The sequence below is a fragment of the Epargyreus clarus genome, unplaced genomic scaffold (genome assembly GCF_041222505.1).
Source record: "Epargyreus clarus isolate Ecla_fem2 unplaced genomic scaffold, WU_Ecla_fem_2.2 ptg000026l, whole genome shotgun sequence".
Lineage (NCBI taxonomy): Eukaryota > Metazoa > Arthropoda > Insecta > Lepidoptera > Hesperiidae > Epargyreus > Epargyreus clarus.
Window position 1 is genome coordinate 5,610,096 of NW_027332233.1, and position 19,399 is coordinate 5,629,494.

A 19,399-nucleotide genomic window follows, 5' to 3' on the forward strand; every position below is an offset into this window, starting at 1 on the left:
GTTCTCCGTGAGGTTCTATATCTGGTTCTTAATTATGTATATCGCGAGATAGTTTTTTCTCAAAATCTATCTAGAAAAACTCTTTCGTCTTTTCTATTACTGGTTTTCAAACTTTCTCTATTTTTAATCTTAATTTTATTTTTATGACATACCTTTGCTTGATAGGCATCTCAAACTTAGCAAATTACACAGTTCAATATAATCGCCCATTGGTTTTCTCTTCTGGGTTATTTTTCTTTTGTTTTCGCACATTATCGCATTTCGCATGTTATCGCACAGCTAAATTTAGTCTATTCACTAAATTTTCAACACATTCGATTTTGGAATCTTTACATTACAACAACCTTTTCCTGGAACAATATGCATCACTTATATAAAACAACATGGTTTCCCTTTGCGATCAGCAATCGAGGGAAATTGCAATTTATAGCAGTGAATGGGTAACTCATGTGTGATATAATAGCCCCGTCAAACGCGATGTATGTTCTTGACGTGTTTAGAATGCAACCCACGTTATAATGGTGGAAAAGTGGAGAATAGAAATGAGCCAGAAGTTATGAATGCATTGTGGGGCTTTTGCGACCATTAGATCGTTCGAGTTATAATGACTTTGACCGATGAAATGAATGCAATTTAACTAACATTTCACTAGAACTGACTGGCCATTAATTTAATACTGTGCAACTGTACATATTTAACTTCCTATATATTTTTTTCTAAGTGTATAACTTAAGGTTTTTTACAAGTTATAACTGATTCTCTAGCAATTATATTTTGATTGTTTTGTCATTATGTAAAAAAATATTATGATAGGTTTGATTCGAGAAGTTCATTAACTCTATAACCGGTAATAACCGGCAACCGTTTCCTTAAATGGCACTACTTCCCACTATCGTTTGCCAAAATATTCAGAAGCGCTTTCGAAATAATTATCGATTCATTTGCCCAACTGCCAGGCACGAGTCTTTTCTTAGATTTATAAAGGTTAAAAGTAAAGGCTACCAGTACCCTTAAAAATTTTTTATTACACTTAAATTTTTAAAATGTTTATAAACCCTTAAATTTTTATTACACTTATAACTCAGCAATATTGATTACTAGTCTTAACTAGTCGTAAATAAAAGTACGAAGCAATATTTTTTTTCTTTTTACAATAACACTCCAACACGTTTCCATATTTAAGAAACGCACATTTTGAACAATCTCACGTGAGATTGGGGGATGGGGGAGGGGGTTGAATAAAATCTCACGACATCTCACCAGGGGGGGAGGGAGGGACAGAAAATTCAAAAAAACACCTCACGTAATTTGTGGATCTCCCCTTACCATGAGTTTTTACGTTTTGACAAATATGACTGTTTTGGTATTTTGCCCATATAATTTCCAATCAGCGCCCCTAGCGGATTATATCAGAACTTGGAAATTGTATGGGCCAATACGTAAACAAATACCAAAATAGTCATATTTATCAAAACGTAAAAACTCATGGTATGGTTACTGTTTCCTCAAATCAGACGATACATTCACAGATTTCAATATAGTTTTGCATCTGATATAATATAGTGATATATTTTACCTACGTTAGTATCAACGTGTATGCTCATTAATGCGAATGTTCGTACAAATCAATTGTATTGAGTGCACAATGCACATGTAGGACAAACTACATTAGTATATAATGTAGTAGGTACGTAAGTTTGATTCTAAACCGGTGTTCGAACAAGTTATTAGCATTAAGCTCGCTGCTCGTACACAAAGCGTCAAACTGTCTGGCTTTGAAACATTAATGTTTATTACGTACACAAATAGTGAGTATTGAAATCGATTGAGTGCTTGTACGTGTGATTAAATGGGGTTAATTATCGCTTTTATGATTCTGTACTCAAAGGGTAAATTTAATATTACTATTACTAAGCCTTCGCTGTTTTTCTGTCCGTCACATATAATCTATCTATCTCTTAAACCATAACAAATAGACACTTAAATATTTTACAGAGTGTATCGGAACCCTCTGTTCTGGCGAGTGTTGAAATTCAACTCGCGTCGGACCAATTTTTTTTTCAATGTTGACATAATAAATTTGAATGTTTATGTTATTTGATACATATTATATCGAACCCACGCTATTTTGTAGGCGTGCTTAGTGCTTAATAAAGTAAAACGAAATATTGAGTGGTATCAAACATTATTCGAAACAATTTCTTAGCTACTTATTTGATCTTTCTTATATAATTTGTACGCAAATAGCGTGGGTCTCTCTCGTAAGTATTAAAATATTCCATCAGTTAATTTCGTTTCATAAGGCACTATAAGTCACCATATAAATATCTCGCCATTCAAATATTTGCGTTGGGGTGAGTATTTATCGCGCGTGGGTGTTTATAAGAACTTCACTCTGTTCTATTAACGTCACAGGATTACTGCAAGTCGTGTGGGATGATCGAGCCAGTTCGTTGGTATCGGTGTTATATTAATTGGATGACATTTGCGGCGCGGGGGCGTCCGTCTGCCTCCGGATCATTACAAACTTTATGATAATTTCGTCTGAAAAACGTTATCGATATCGACATTGCGTGGGTTATCGCGTAACGAATATAGAACTATGGGTACCTTGAGAGAACAATGATAAATTTCGGGAATATACAGATTGTACCAATATAATAATTAATAAATATAATTATAATAAATATATTTATAAATATATTTATTAAATATTATAATATAATAATTATAATATTTAATAAATTATTAAATATATATATTGTACCAATATGTTTAGCAGGTCCAAATTATAACGATGCACTTCATTAACTTATCTACGATAACAAAAGTGTATTACTGTCGAGAAAACCCACGAAAACTACAACGTATCATGAAACCTTTCTTATCACACCTCGTTTGTATGCAAAGCCTAACCATAGTTTCATAACAAATTCTTAGAATAAAATAGTTTTGTACTACAAAAATACTAGTTTTATTCAAAAAAATAAAATACTACAACGGATAAAGTACATTTCATTAAAGTCGATCTTATTTTTCCGACACGAAAATTGTACAGTGGTAGCGGTAATAAGCGAGCTTTCTACAAAAAGTCTACAGTCAGAGTTGATTTTAGTTCAGCCAGAACCCATTCAATGAGAACCCGACGCGTTTTACTGTTATTTCTCGCTGAGTTTTCAAATCCAGAGCATAAATTGTGGTTTTGCATTAAAAGTTTTATGACGTTCTTTACTTTAATTCCATTTCGATTTTATACGCGACATATAAATTTATCGTTTCGCTTATGGTTTGGCGAAATCTATATTAATATATATGTAGACTATGCTGACTGACTGCCTGACTCGTCTTCGCAGACTCTATAGTACTAATATAAAATCGTGAAATTTGGACAGTTGGTTTGTTTTTGGTATTCAACATCTAGGAAAGTTATATAGGGGTTGAAAGTTTGTTTGAAAATCTGCTAATTTTAAAGTAATCTGTATATTAAAAACTAGTAGAATACCTTTCCCAAGGGTTACTTAACTCTACACTTGACTAATAACAAAAAACAATAATGTTGAAGTGATTTCCATATGTTTTTGTGCATCAATCAAGGGTCCTTAATGGAATATTAAATACCAGAACTATACGATGATTTTAAAACCAGTGACACTTGATGCGCTATGAATTATACTGATTATAATTGACCCGACCCTAATTGTCTCGTGCGCTTTAGTGTCAACTCACACGTACAACTTTGAATTCACACCAATAAATTAACTGCAATTTTCTGTTCACACCAATAATTTAACTGCTGTTTCCTGTTCACACCAATCATTTAACTGCTATCTTCTGTTCACATCAATAATTTAGCTGCTATTTTCTGTTCACACCAATAATTTAAGTACTATTTTCTGTTCACACCAATAATTTTAAGTGGTATTTTCTGTTCACACCAATAAATTAACTGCTATTTTCTGTTCAAACCAATAATTTTAGTGCTATTTTCTGTTCACACCTATATTTTAACTGCTGTTTTCTGTTCACACCAATAAATTAACTGCTATTTTCTATTCACACCAATAATTTAACTGCTTTTTTCTGTTCACACCAATAATGTAAGTGCTGTTTTCTGTTCACAGCAATAATTTAACTGCTATTTTCTAACCTTACATGCTTACACAAGATATTATTTGTGCATTTTGTAAGATGGCAGAAAGGATAAGGATATAGCATATAACCAGGGAGGTACCACCGGCACGCCTATTTCTAGCGTGAAGCAAGTTCTTGCATTTGGGTGGTATCTTGATCCCGTTTTTCTTGTTCCTCTTGATCTTGAGTAAAATTTATTTATAGGCTCCAAAAACATTTATTACAATTTCTGTATATAAATTTTAAAAAATACCGGTCATAAGACTGATAGTAGGCGGATATTTGTCATTTATAGTACCATTGTTGTATATTTATAGTATGCTAGGGTCTCGCAATCACTATAGTTGTTACGCAGAACAACGCGACAATAATACCGTCCGGGTTATAAATAAATACTCGACACGTCGCTATCGAAGTTCCGATCGCTTTTGTACCGCTGTTCGTCTAACAATGTGTTATTAATAATACATCAATTCAGTCGTACACACACATAAATACATACAATGTTCGTATGTGATGATGTAGGACGTTATTCCGTGTTCTGTTGTCGATCATAATGGTTCTGCTATGCAGAAGAATTCATCTTTTATATAAAATTCTCGTGTCACAGTGTTAGTTACCGTACTCCTCCGTAACGGCTGTACCGATTTTCATCAAATGTTATATGCATATTCGGTAGGTCTGAGAATCGGCTACTATGTATTTTTCATACCCGTAAGTGATAAGGGTTGTTCACCCTTAACATTTTTTTTATTTATATGGCAACACGACGTTTGCCGGGTCAGCTAGTTTATCTATAGGTATTTATTTGTACTGTGTAGCTAATATCTGTCAGGAATTTAATTACAAACCGTTTGCTTGTAAACTGTTACTAACCATATTGTCTCCTATTGAGACGTTGACCTCAAGGGGGTGTAATCATAGACCCCGTAGGGACAGGTGTGAGGTACATTAACCAATTAATGCTTACTTAATATAAATGCGTTTGGACTAAGCTTTCTCTGTAAATCATTATTAAAATCTTATTAACGAATTTTTAAATACTTGTCCGGACTAAGTAGTATCTACTCATTCTCTTGCGTGTAATTGTGTGCAATCCTTTTACTCTGCGATGGCCGGTAGTTACTCAAAACCATAGATAAGTAAAGATTACTCACGCCTAACTAGAGAATGTACCCAGTTTTGAGAATTGAAATACTTGCGTAAAAAAGTTTTGCCACGTCTCCGTGCTAAAATATTCCTAAAATATTTGAAATAATTATTTATTTATTATGTAAATTCATGTAAATTACGCAGTATTAGTTATTTATTCGTAAATTTTCTCTAAAAATGTTTTTATTTGTCAAGAATTCAAAAAAAGAACTTACGATAATAAGCCATTTGTGGCTTCATTCAATTTCAAGGCGGCGAAGTATCTTTACTAATCTATGCTCAAAACTTAACTATTTATTCAATTAAAAATAAATCATTACTAAAAACGTACAGTTAATTCTCCCATGTCGCCTATCAAAAATGTATCATAAAAGCATAGTAATTTCATAGCGCACGACGTTATATCGTGAAACTTGGTATTTAATTTTATGTTTTACGGAAGAGGCGACTTTTTGCGGCAGGCGAGCCTCCATTGTGTCCGCTGACCTTCTCATAGTTCCTCGACGTAAAAGCATTCTCGGTGTCCCGAAGCTTTAACTCGTCGCTTTGGGAATATTTTTGTAGCTGGGTTGTGTTTTTGGTATTCGCAGCTTGAGTTATGCATGTGCAGACTATTGGTTGGAGTATTTTTTATATTCCACTCCTGGACACGTGTCTCTTCCCACTATGGTAGGAGCCTCGTCCCCACCAATACCAACGTTCTCCATCGCAGATTTGTACTTTGTATACGTATGTATTTATGTATATAAATAAACACTTTTAACACAAATTATTGTACTAAAATTCGTTTTATTTATTGTTCAATTATTCAATTATTGTACTAAAAAGTTTCTAAATTATTGAGTAAAATGTGGCAAAAATACGTTTTTCTTCTATCAATATAGCATTGTATACCTGTAACTAATAGGTAGGTATTTATATTCCTGATTTATACAAAAGGGTAGGATAATTATGTCATTCCACTAAATAAAATAGTATCTAAGTAACGTAGTAAAGTTCAAAAGGGGTAGGAAACATGAAAACGATTTATGCTTCACGGAAAAGTGAAGTATGGCAACTTTGGTGGTAAGCGGCCCCTTTGTGTCGCCGAGCTTCCCTCGTCTTTGTTAAGCGTGCTTAGGATATTCATATGTTAAAGTTAGGCTGAAAATATTTAGGTCATTTAATATTATTCTTATGTCAAAATGCTGGGCAAATATAAATCTATAAAAATGTATGTTAAACCTCTTGAATTGTAGATCGTTGAACTTCAACGTCATATTGAAGGGTTTTTAATGAAGAAGGTTTGTATTCAATACATTTTATTTTATTTGACCTTATTACGGCAAATTATTTAAATCATAATCTAAAGTCCACGCAAACAAAGCCACGGTCGGAAGCAATTTCTTTTTAAAACTTGTTACACAGTAAATTTGGTATATACCCGTGGTATATTCAATAAACAGTTAGTCCTTTATTGGTACTTTAGAACTATTGTCACCGTTTAATTCGGAAAAAAAGAAAACTGCAGGAATTGCAAACGCTTGCAGTTCATAGGAATAATATGTCACATTGATTTTCAAGAAAAGTATTCATGAAGATAAAATCTCAATAAAGGTAGCATAAAGAGATCAAACTAAACGGGATTCCGACAAATTGGATTTTTAAAATCCCATCCGGAAATCTCTAAGGCAAGAATCGGCAACCAAAAGTAGAATAGGTATGTGGTATTTTTCCGAGATATCTTGCTCATACTAAATCGTTATGAGACGAACACTGGAAGTACTGGACATATGGTATTTAAATTTAAAATACCTACGATAGACATCATAATCATCAAATATGGATTTTGGACATATACTACTTAAATCGTTTAAGGCATTTTAGACACTTTCTAACATGAATCACGACATGGTTTTCACGCTGCGTGATTCATAGCTACACTAATATTAAGATTATGTGAAATACGAGTATATATTTTACATAGTGGGTTCAGTGGCTAGTCTCTCTTCCATCGATCGATTTTTTTCACTGCTGCATGTGTCACTCTTAAAATAGCTTTCAGGCTATAGATTTGTATATTGGGACTTGTTCAGTTCTTGATTAGTAAACCTAACATGCCAGAACCATAGATTAGTAGATTACTCACTCCTAACAAGAAAATGTAACCAGTTTTGAGAATTGAAATAGTTGCGTAAAAAAGTTTTGCCACGTATCCGTGCTGAAATGCCCTTAAAATATTTGAAATATTTATTTACTATGTAAATTACGCAGTATTAGTTATTTATTTGTAAATTTTCTCTGAAAATGTTTTTATTTTAATCAATAATTAAAAAAAATAACTGACAAATCAGCCTTTTGTGACTTCATTACATGTCAAGGCAGCGAAGTATCTTTACTAATCTATTGCCAGAACATAGCACTAATATATTGCACAGAACAGATATAGAACAATATAGTTTTTATGTATAGGACTACTTAATCTTAATCCAATGCTGTCATCTATAGCTGACTCTAGTCACACTTGACGTCTATTTCACACTACTTTTAATGAAAAATGGGCGTAACTTCGGCGATACCACAGTCGATTCACAGTGACGAACTTCAATATCATCAGTCTCGCGTGTATTCAAAACCCTCATTAGCGCGGCAAAACAAACCGAGCGTTATGCAAAACAGAACCAACCCGACGATAATATCTCACCGGGGACTTTTCTCCAACACAACAATGTGAGAAAACTCCATCCAGCAACACAATGTGAGGCAAATACCGGGGGGATTCATGTGCGAATATTCGGAGTGTTACGCCTCGCACGTAATGTTTGAGTAAATGGAACAACATGTTTTCTTCTGCTTAAATTGTAACGAAAAATTCGTTCGTGGCTTCATTTGTATAACGGTATAGCTTTTGTTTTAAATTTATTCGAGTGATTGCGATTCGTGTATTTATGTGCTTGTATGTAAGGATTTTACGGATCATCTGTAGGAAGTGGTCGTTGTGTAATACGTATTAGTTAATTGCTTGATATATATTACACATAGTTTCAACTTATATAATGCAATTATATCCTCTGTGATTAATATCCTGTTAGATATATTAGAGTGAATCACTGGAAATGAGAAAATCACAGAGATATGTAGGATAGACACGTATCTTTCAGTAGTTTTGGAATTAGACAATAATTGCCATTAATTACAAATAAGTGGTCATTTAAGAATGTAAAACGTAAATCTTATATATAAAATTCTCGTGTCACAATGTTAGTTACCGTACTCGTCCGAAACGGCTTTACCGATTTTTACAAAATTTTATATGCATATTCAGTAGGTCTGAGAATCGGTTACTATCTATTTTTCATACCCCTAAATGATAAGAATCGTTTACCCTTAGCATTTTTTTTATTTATATGGCAACACAACGTTTACCGGGTCAGCTAGTAATATATAATTATCGTATCACCATGTTGAAACGCAATTAAGTCACAATTGGATTGAACACTTTTGCAAACACCATTCTCTCTGCCATGTAGGTGTAATTTTCATCACTATTGAAAGAAATATTGATAAATTTCAGAATATTGCACAATTTAAAGATACAATGACCAAGGCATTTTTTCTGCCGCTCGAAACTTATCGTTTTAATACATACTTTTCATGTCATGCATGCCACATACATGCAGATCGCGAAGAGGCGTGCGCACAAAACCGGCACGACAGGAATGAGGTCCTAAAAGCTTATTTCTCGATAAATCAATATAATAACACTAGCGCTTCCATAGCGATTCACACAATCATTTCAGTTCGTTAATTATGCAATTTATTATATCAAATGCGTAATTGTCGTTGTTTCCTGAATGAATTGTGATTCTGCATTGACCCACGTGCAATTTACTTCGTTATTGACGATGAACATTTGTGCACAAAACCAGTGTCCTGTCATTATCCAGCTTTTCATCCGTATGTTAAATTATAGCAAATGGCGCGCGGTTTCCATTTGAAATTGTATTTCTTACGCGCTTTATATTAAGTGTAGTCTTGTGCAATATTTATTTTCACTACAAGCTTAAGCTTTCAATAGAAGCGCTGATCATAACTACCTCTCTGCTCAAGCACAGTAATAGTGAGTTTTTCCCACTTTGATTATCCATATCGTACATCTTTTAATTGGTAACATAAGTGTAATAGAGAAATTAGAATGAAGCACTTGTGCACTTTTGCAAGAGTATCGATTTTTAAGTACATACTGAAAATAAGTGCAAGGAAGTTAAATTTACTTCGGTAGTATAGTACCTAAGATTAGTATAGTCAAGAAGACAAATTATAATTTAAAAACGCTTATAAACTTACAATTATTAGTAAGTATAGTCTCTTGTAGAGTATAATCATCAATATATTAATTTCAGAAAACACCAAACAAATTCGTAATATAACCTCCTGTGTACCGTCTCGAGCAAGACGACGGCAATTTCTATGAAGGCAATTTATCTCAGGCTAACCGTTGTTGGTGCCGGTGTTAGCTAAAATAAATAGCTGCTATTACCCGATATCATTTATAAAATCATCCAACAAAGTACGTATGTTAACCTCATTGCGCGAAATTTCCTTTAAATTTTTTTGTTCCTCGAATTTTTACCGTCATGATTGAACGAGAAATATAGGAATATCTGCAGGAAATATTCAATCAATTCAAGGAAGAAATTTTATTTCGCTTTGAAACGTGTGCTCTATTTCAAGTTTGCTGAATTCAGTCTGATTTGCTGAAAAATTTAATGGATACGCATAAAGTTTCTTTCTATTATTAGAATTTTCATATTTGATTTCATCTGAACTATTTTAGCGCAGAATACACTTAGATATTAAATTGATGTTCTATATTATGTACGTTGTCTAACGTGTTACGTATAGTTTAGCGATGGGTATCGTGCATAGAGATACGTAATTAATTACTAATCACTGCCCGTTCTACATAGATAAATGCCGTAATTTCCAGTGTTTGTTACCTGCATGAGGAAAACGGATAGGTTTAAAGCGTGTTTCTATTGTACCTAGTAGAAGCAGTTAAATAATCACTAGCACTCGTTATTCATTTGTCCCTGTAGTTTCGGGATAAGAATAGGGCTACGGTATCCCCTGCCTATCGTAAGAGGCGACTGAAAGGGGGCTTCCAGAGTTGCGGGTGGCAAGAGTGGGAGCTCGAACCGCCAAGGCGAGCCCCAAGTTCACCTGGGCGGAGCCCGACGGGGCAACGCACTAAGAGGGCTCCGGTTGCGTTCCTTTGGAGATCTCGGAGCCCTCTACGCAGCGCCGAGGACGGCCACCGGGGGGTTTTGGTGCGGTAAGAATCCCACATAACTCTGCGTCGCTCCCACGGCACTGGGTACCTTTTGAAGGTTTCGCCCTCGTAAACAAAAAAAAAAGCACCCGTTAATCATTAAGCAACTCGAATCATATCAGTAGTTCTATCTTAGGTCAATAATATAGGCGCAATTCTATCAATGTTTCTATAAAGACAAATACTGTCGTAGGCGAATCATAAAGATGGTGCTTGTGAATCTCAGGGCAAAAGGAGCGGAAACTCGTCTCGGCGAAAGCGTGGAACTTATATTAATAAACGTTTATTTATTGTACGACAAGTTCTGATGCAGCAATATTTCTGTAGGGAAGCTTGGACGAAGTTTCTCGGCAAGTAATTTCCTATAGGTACCGATCGTTGAAAGCAAAGATTTGCAGATATCTATCGGATCGAATTCACTGCAGCGGACAGGCAATTACATCGCCCACGCTATAACATTGCGTGGGTTTTTTTATTATGCAGGAATTTTTTCATAACTATTCCGATGACGAAATATTGGACGCGACTTTTTCATTATCTCTCATTTCATTATTTGCGTTTGACATACGTTATGGTGCTATGTGCGGAATTTATTCTGTCTGAGTATTTAACGCAACGTTTTTCTGCTCGATCTCGATATTTAAATGAATATGATTTGAATGACTGTTATATTAATAAATACCGACTTTGATTACATGTAGATAATGGAATAATGTTGTGATTTTTTACCTAAGAGTACTCGTGAGGGAAAGCAAAGAATTTGTAAATGATTAGATTTGGTTTTATTTTTGAAATTGGTAGAATTCTATGTAAATATCAGGTGGCATTGTAATACAGAACAAAATTCAATTCTTTTTTACTTTGTGTCAATGCAAACAAGATTTATACTACTTTTTCCCGAGAACAAAAAGTTTGCGAGACATCAGATTGGCCGATATACGAGTAAGATCAACCCTATTTATCAAAAAGCGTTTTCCTTATCTGAAGTAAGAATTGCCTATTGTATTACGGATCCTTCCTTCATGAGGGTACAATGCCTATTAATAATATAATTTTGTACAATAGTGGTAACGATAAGGCTAGAACACTCGTAAATATAGTACTTTATCATGCTTAAGTTCCCAAACCATAGTTGACGTTGATTAAATTGGTCATGAGCAAAGATGTTCAAACAATGTTGGGAACGGTCAGTTTTGGATGTGAGCCAAGAGCTAAATGTTTGAATCCTTACATCGCACATGTGGTAATGAGAAAACACATATGCACACATACTTTGTACTCTCTACTCTTTACTTGATAACCAGAGTTATTTTAAAAATATACTCGTGGGTCATTAGTAGCTTGTGTACGTTAAATACGTTGCTTACGACCTTTATGATACTTGAATTTTTCAATAATCGTGGCTTATAATGTATTAAATATTCCAAATGGATGTAAGAACAGGCCATTTTTATTTTTAAATAGTCGTGATCGCCTTTCTGCCAAAAGTTCATCTATTTTAGGTACTAAGATTACTAGTATTATCTGCAATCAATCTGTGCTGCTTTGCTACCTATTAGGTCAGTGAACCCATCATTTATAGATCTTGAATTCTTGACACATCTCAAACTAGACCACAGGAACGTGAATACGGCAACTTAAGCAAAAAGCAGTGGCGTTGGTTGCCCCGATCGAACCACGAATAATTTTACAGCCGTTAACTTCTAAGATGTTTAACTAAGCGTTGTACGAAAAGGCCGCGGTTATTGGCAGAAGCCCAACTTCCGTAGCAACGGGGAACACGCGTCCCACAGCTTATCTCAAGGGGATACCTACTACTTCCGGCCGTCGGAAACTCTCGTGCCCTCCCGACCGGAAATGTCCCGATGTCCCTTGTGGAATATCGAATGGTTCACTGGAGATGGTTCCTGAACGACATCTATGTACGTACAGCGACATCTATTATCGCACAATGGAAACCTAGCGGAAGGAACCGAAGGAACAGTGGAGGAGAACACTTTTTATTTGAATGAACTTAAATGTTTAATCAGATTACGTTTGATCATTATTTCTTTAAACTTTGAACTTTAAGTTATAGTCAGCCAGGCATGGATAACATAACAATAAAAACTTCTCAACACTGTAATTCCAGTTAGAACTCATTTTGAAGAAGTTCAACAATAAAAGCAACAACAAGTTCAGCTACAAAATGTTGTTGTCCTGTTACCTACATTTTTAAGATCTACTAGGTTATGTACCTATGATGGAAGAAAGTGCAGCTTCTTAGAAAGAACTTTTAGTACCTGAGAGCTCGCGTCGTCTCAGTGTTTGCCTCAAAAGGATTACCTACTCCACTTCCGATTACGGGAGACTTGTGCCCAACCAGCCGAGATTACTCTTCATGTGTAGTTTAATAAATGTCTTACGGGTGGGGCAATACATAATATTTTACGATGTATACGGGTTATACGGTACCTATAAATCATGTATGCCCACGTGGGGTCCTATTGACACCATACCGACTAAGCTTTTATCTATATCCTGCAAAATTGCTGCTCTTTTGTGAATCGATCAGTTTGTGATTACATCTTTACAGAGATTTAATTAAACAAAAATTAATGTCTAAAATATATCTCGAGCAAAAGATATGTAAGTAAACCAAACAAAATGGCCACTTCCTGGGACAGAGCCAAGTTATTAAAGCATGCGACACGTGACTTCACAACTTATGTCTCCCTGTTACTAGGGACCTTTCTCGAGCACACTTACTCAACGTTTTCGACGCATCCGTCTTCTGAAATAATAAAAGCCCCTTCGAATATTGTTCCTGAGCGATATTCCTACAATAGTCTTACTCCTTTTATATTCAAATCCAGAATTAGGCGCCGTCGCTGAGTCTACGCTTTGATTTATTATTCAAGAAGCACTTCTTTTAGATCAAATATTCATAAACTTAATATATTTTTCTATCCATGTCCTTGTAACTTTGGGCGTTTGAGAATTGTTTATTTTGTTTATCAGGTTCTTATGTGTACTTAGGTTTACAAATATGAGTCACATAGCATACTACTAGGTACCTACATTACTTGTATTTATAGATAAATCAAGAATTCCTGGTTGTATTTGGCTTGTAATATACATACTATTTTTGTGGTTCGACTCCGGCGGCACCACCGCCACACCTATTTCTACCTAATAACAGCAGTGTTAAGCGCTGCTGTGTTCCGGTTTGAAGGGTGTGGTAAGGGAGACAGACTTTTCCGAGGCGTTCCAGCTTAGTCCTCAGGGGTAGCGGCGCATCTGTGGCCGACCTCAGGTAGGAATATCTAATCCTATCTGGGGTTGATTACAGATGTCCATGGGCGGCAGTAGCCACTTACCATCAGGTGGACTGCATGCTCGTCTGCTACTCTTATATTATAAAAAAAAAAAAAAAAAAAAAAACTATTTCCATTTCTTTATTTTCTCGATGACAAATTGACGCCCATGTAATTTTGTGTTATTTACGTGAAAATGTCACACAGATAATACTGTACTTCATGGACAGGTAGTGATGTGCTACACATAATGATTACTATAGGAGCCATAACGATAAACGTAACACGATAAGAGACGCGTTTTTTTTAACAAAATGTAAGAAACTAAACTATTGCTGGATACTTTTGTACAAATTTATTAACTATAATATTATATTACATATACTTATAATATTATATTTCATTACAAAATGTTACACGTATAAATATTTGATTGGTAATGCCTACTTCTTTAAAATTTTCGAAGCTGTTGTAAAATAAGTAGGTATAGGTAGGTACTCCACTAAAAATAAAGAAATGGAAATAGTATAGTTGGCGTAACAAAACTGAGCCATTTTAATTATTTGTGTGAAAACTATGTTTAATTGTTAGAAAACAAAAGCTTGTAATTTTTCGTTTGAAGTTATAAGATATAGACGCGTAAAATAAATTGAAGTTTATACTTTAACATAAGCGTAACGGGAACATTAAAAGTTCTTTCAACTTTTGTACTCAAACCGCAAAGTGTTAGAGCTTTTCCCATTTTAGAGCTTTTTATACTTCTGCTCTCGTACAAACGTGCCTCAGTTACGTGTCTTGTTGTGGCGAGCTTTTTATTTTTGTGTCACTCTCATGTACACGACAATTTTTCTATTTCAGAAACAAAGCATGAACTGGAAGACCTCATGGCTGACATCAAGAAAACTGCCAACAAAGTCAGAGGAAAATTAAAACGTAAGTTTTATAAATTAAATGTACATAAAGTTGAAGCGTAGATATGGGTAATACGTCAGATAGTGAAAGAGTGTTTTACCTGGATCAGCAAGGCGTGTTTTTTAGACATGGACTTAACTACCACATAATAATACCAAAGTAATAACTGCTCATATTTACAATCAAACCCGTATGCTTACTACGTTAACTATGAGCACAAGGCAATCACTTAATAAAATCAATTTATTCTCACATGTTGCAAATAATTTTATGCACGAAAATAAACGTTTTGAATTAACGATATATTTGGTTACTTTGTCTATTATGTCCAACTTTAAATAAAATTTCTATCTCATCTCCGTTCACAGACATAGAGCAGAACATCGAACAGGAGGAGCATTCGAATAAATCGTCTGCGGACCTCAGGATAAGAAAGACCCAGCACTCGACGCTCTCGCGCAAGTTCGTCGAGGTGATGACCGAGTACAACCGCACGCAGACGGACTACAGGGACCGGTGCAAAAACAGGATACTCCGGCAGCTGGAGATCACCGGCCGCGCGACCACCGACGACGAGCTCGAGGCCATGCTCGAGCAGGACAACCCGGCCGTCTTCACTCAGGGGGTGAGTTACACAACAAGATTTCATGATACGAATAATAATCAATCAACATTTTTATTCAAAATAGGTTCTTTACAGAGCACTTTTTGAATTTCAATACAACTACCACCACTTCACAAGGTGTTTCGTTATGGAGAAGAAGCTATTGAATAGCTATTCACCTAGTCAGGTCATCTAGACTGACGACCTGAAGGATAAAACCATTTTTTTACTGTTAACTTAATACTAATATAATTACGATTATATCTATCTTAGTCTACGCTCTGTTTTGACTCGTGCACCTATACCATGGACCAAAATATAAAATCTAAATCTAATCTAGCTCGAGCCCAGGATTTTCTTATAACATCTATATGGTATGATAGACGTCAGGGCAATGGTAAAAAAATAGTGTCCCTCTAGCTTATCTGATTTACGCAAACTAGAAGAGGCGCTCGATTTTGCTAGGCACCAAATGTATTCTTATATTAGTTTAGGTTTGGTACTAATTCCTTGGTTTCCTGTATACATAATACAATGCATGATAAACTCTGTAGCGAAGTAGATAGATGGCAACTTAATAATCCATTTGATATAAAACGGAATGAACAAACCATAACGTAATAGCGAGTCATACTCACGTAGCAAGCGTAATTACTAAACTATGTCGAAGGTTATTGCACATCGCTGTAAATCGATATTCAATACTCGGAAACGTTTTAATCTGTAATTACTGAACATATTATTTGTAGAAAGACTTAACACGCTATAGAAATGTTTTATTTTTCAACTTTACTTTCATTGTGCTATTTTTCAATTGAAGTTATTACAAGCTTTCATTTACTTTTGTTAACCTTTTGTGTTTCTATATTATTGATGTTACATTAAAATTTACAAACGGATAGGGCTGTTGCTACGTAACGTTATTGATATGGAATCGCCCACGAACATGCGATCCATCTGATGGTAAGCGTTCACTGTGGTCTGTGGCCCATGAACATCTTCAACCTACACCAGAGCTTTTACTTGAGGTTGATCACAGATGCGATCCTATTCGTGCAGACTAAGATACTCGTTTCATATGTAAGTCAGCGGCTTCCACAGCCGTCCCCCGATGCAGAATAACTGCTTCAAAATAGAAATACGTGTGGCGATGGTTCCTACCGGTTGAACCATGCTGGTTCTGCTACCTTTTAATAGGTGGGGATTGTTCCCTTGCAATGTAAGTTGCAAGCTGTACATAAATACCGGTGCTTGTGACAAGTGCTAAGTTCCAATGAGGATTGTAATTGTTTCACACATTGTAATGCCGGGCGAGGATGACGTGGCCCGGAGAAGGGAATCTTGTACTTAGGTCATATTATTTCATATTGATAAAAATCATCTAAAAATTATATTCACTTTTCAATTTTAATTTAATCCTTTTGGGAACGGTTATTTCATGACCCAAGTTACACAATGGACTATAAAGGTATAAATCATAAGTTTGACAAGCCATATAGATAATATATTTTATATCTAAGTGCACTTCGCGAAGTGTTCGTAGTTTGCAGATAAAATAAGTTTAAGGTGTAATGAATAGGATAACTTTTACGTATACGATAACGTTGGAATCGATAACGACTTTTAAAAACGATATTTAACCAGTTATCCTCTTAAAGATTCGATAGAGCTAATAATGGCTATTTGAAGGTGATAGAACCCTTTGTGGTTTGACACTGCTTTGTTCTGGTTTGAAGGGTGTGGTAAGGCAGACATACTTATCTGAAGCGTTCATACTTAGTCCTTAGAGGTAATAACGCGTCTGTTGCCGACCCGGTAAGGGCGTTACAGATGTCCTTGGGCGGCAGCAGTGGTGGACTAAGGCCGTCGGAGGTCCGGGGCGAAAAGTTGAATAGAGGCCTCCCCGATGGAAAAAGTTGATTTGATTTTACAATATTATAAATGTGTCATAGATTTAATCGCCGAACTGTCTCTGTAGTTCCAAGACTAGAATAGGGCTACGGTATCCCCTGCCTGTCGTAAGAGGCGACTAAAAGGGGGCTAAAAAGATTTAATCGCCGGAAAATACGTATAATTCCGGTGACCTTATTTGTCGCTGATTTATACACATTTCACAGAGTGATTGTTTGTTCTGACGACCTTTTTTATCAACTGTGTTTGGGGACCCCAGGATCGGGGGCCTGGAGCGAACCACCCCTTCCACCCTCCCCTTAATCCACTAGAGAGCGGCAGTGACCACTTGCGATCAGGTTCATTGCATCCTCGTTTGCTTTTACCATATCATAAAAAAGTGTCTCTAAAAACGTTTTCCAAACCCATTTCCAGATAATAATGGAGACCCAACAAGCCAAGCAAACGCTCGCCGACATCGAAGCGCGCCACGCGGACATCATCAAGCTGGAGACGTCCATCCGCGAGCTCCACGACATGTTCATGGACATGGCGATGCTTGTGGAGAGTCAGGTCACACATTTTATATCTATCTTTTTAATACACATACACACACAAAAGATATTACGAAAAGTAGGTCTTACTATCTCTTTGACCCTCATACAAAAATTAGAAGACTCACGGAGATAGAAGTATGTCCTTAAATTTGAAATAAGGAATGTCAGTCATGATAAAACTTATATTACACTTTTTATTCTTAAGATTTAAGATCAAATAAATATCACACGACTAAAATACGAGATGAATTTATTATCTTTTTCATCTTCACCATTTCTATCTTCAGTTATGGATAGGTAAAATATACCTAATTATCTTTGTGGCGTTTGTTAATTCTTAATGAAAAGTAATGTGCTTACATTATTGGTTGAAATATCTGTATAGGGTAAGACTGCGGTAGTGTCACTGTCATAATTTGTTAATAAGTTGTTCAAATAAACCCTCAGAGGTACTAGCAACTTATCTGGACTGGATAGTTTTATATAATTCTTAATTTATGGTTGGTTATGGATTGGTGGTTACTGGGTTGGTCCAGAAGTTGCCATATAGACGGGTAAATATTTGAATGGGCCTAAAATCGCTCATTCGAAGACCTTTCCCATATCTCTATTAAAGCGTAAAATGAAGTTTGAGCCACATTTCACAGTTGCCTGACTATAGGAACCTTTCGTAATAATTTGTTTACTGTTATTGTGTATAAAATAAGCTAATGTTAAGTAGATTAAGCGCTAACTAAACAAGGTCCTATGGATACAGGGAGAGATGATCGACCGCATTGAGTATCATGTAGAACACGCCGTTGACTATGTCCAAACCGCCACACAAGATACTAAGAAGGCACTAAAATATCAGAGCAAAGCTCGACGGGTGAGTTGTCATCATTCCAGTGTCGATTCATTCGTTGCTAATGCGTTTTTGTTTTGTTTCTCCCTCACCTCTCCCCCCCTCCGCCCCCCTCGCCCCACTTCCTGCCCATTTGTTATGATTTGTTTACGTTGTGAACGGTTAATTCGACCTTGCATTTTGTTTTCGTTGATGATTCGGTGATTGGTTCACACAATGTTTTTGTTCCGTTTTTGTCCCATTTATTTATGTTACATACATTACCCATAATTATGTGCATTCACACTAATTGGCTTTGACTGTTGTGTTTCTAACTCTACGTGTATCTCAAACTCACACTCGGTGGAAATGGGCTTCTTACCTTTACTTCTAACAATCTAACTATGTGTATCACTAATTTGACTTTCATTTGGTGTGTGCGTAATTTGCCTCTTGTATATGCTGATATTTGTTATATAATAACTGTATCTAATCGTGCTGTTATACTACTCCATAATATTTATTCTTTAATGTTATGTAAACACGTTATTATGTAACAAGTGTTCGATCGATGTAACTACATATTTATGAACTAACAAACTGTGTAATTAAGACGATCACTGGATGTGTTATTGTAAATGTAACTCACATGTATGTCAGTGTGTCAATTTAAACGATGTTTTTTTATATTTTTTTGGGCGTCACACTTTATAGTTTTCGATT

At 35.5% G+C, this 19,399-nt stretch overlaps 1 protein-coding gene across 4 annotated transcripts in view; it reads left to right on the forward strand.

Annotated features, from left to right (window-relative positions):
- Syx1A (Syntaxin 1A) overlaps positions 1 to 19,399 on the forward strand; it is a 99,294-nt gene that overhangs the window by 66,951 nt on the left and 12,944 nt on the right. For 3 of the 4 annotated variants that reach the window (XM_073088189.1, XM_073088188.1, XM_073088191.1), the window contains exons 4-7: positions 14,749 to 14,823; positions 15,171 to 15,427; positions 17,732 to 17,869; positions 18,611 to 18,721. In XM_073088189.1, coding sequence (XP_072944290.1) covers positions 14,749 to 14,823; positions 15,171 to 15,427; positions 17,732 to 17,869; positions 18,611 to 18,721 — 581 coding nt within the window. The remainder of the gene's footprint in view (positions 1 to 14,748; positions 14,824 to 15,170; positions 15,428 to 17,731; positions 17,870 to 18,610; positions 18,722 to 19,399) is intronic. The other variant, XM_073088190.1, reaches the window with a different exon arrangement.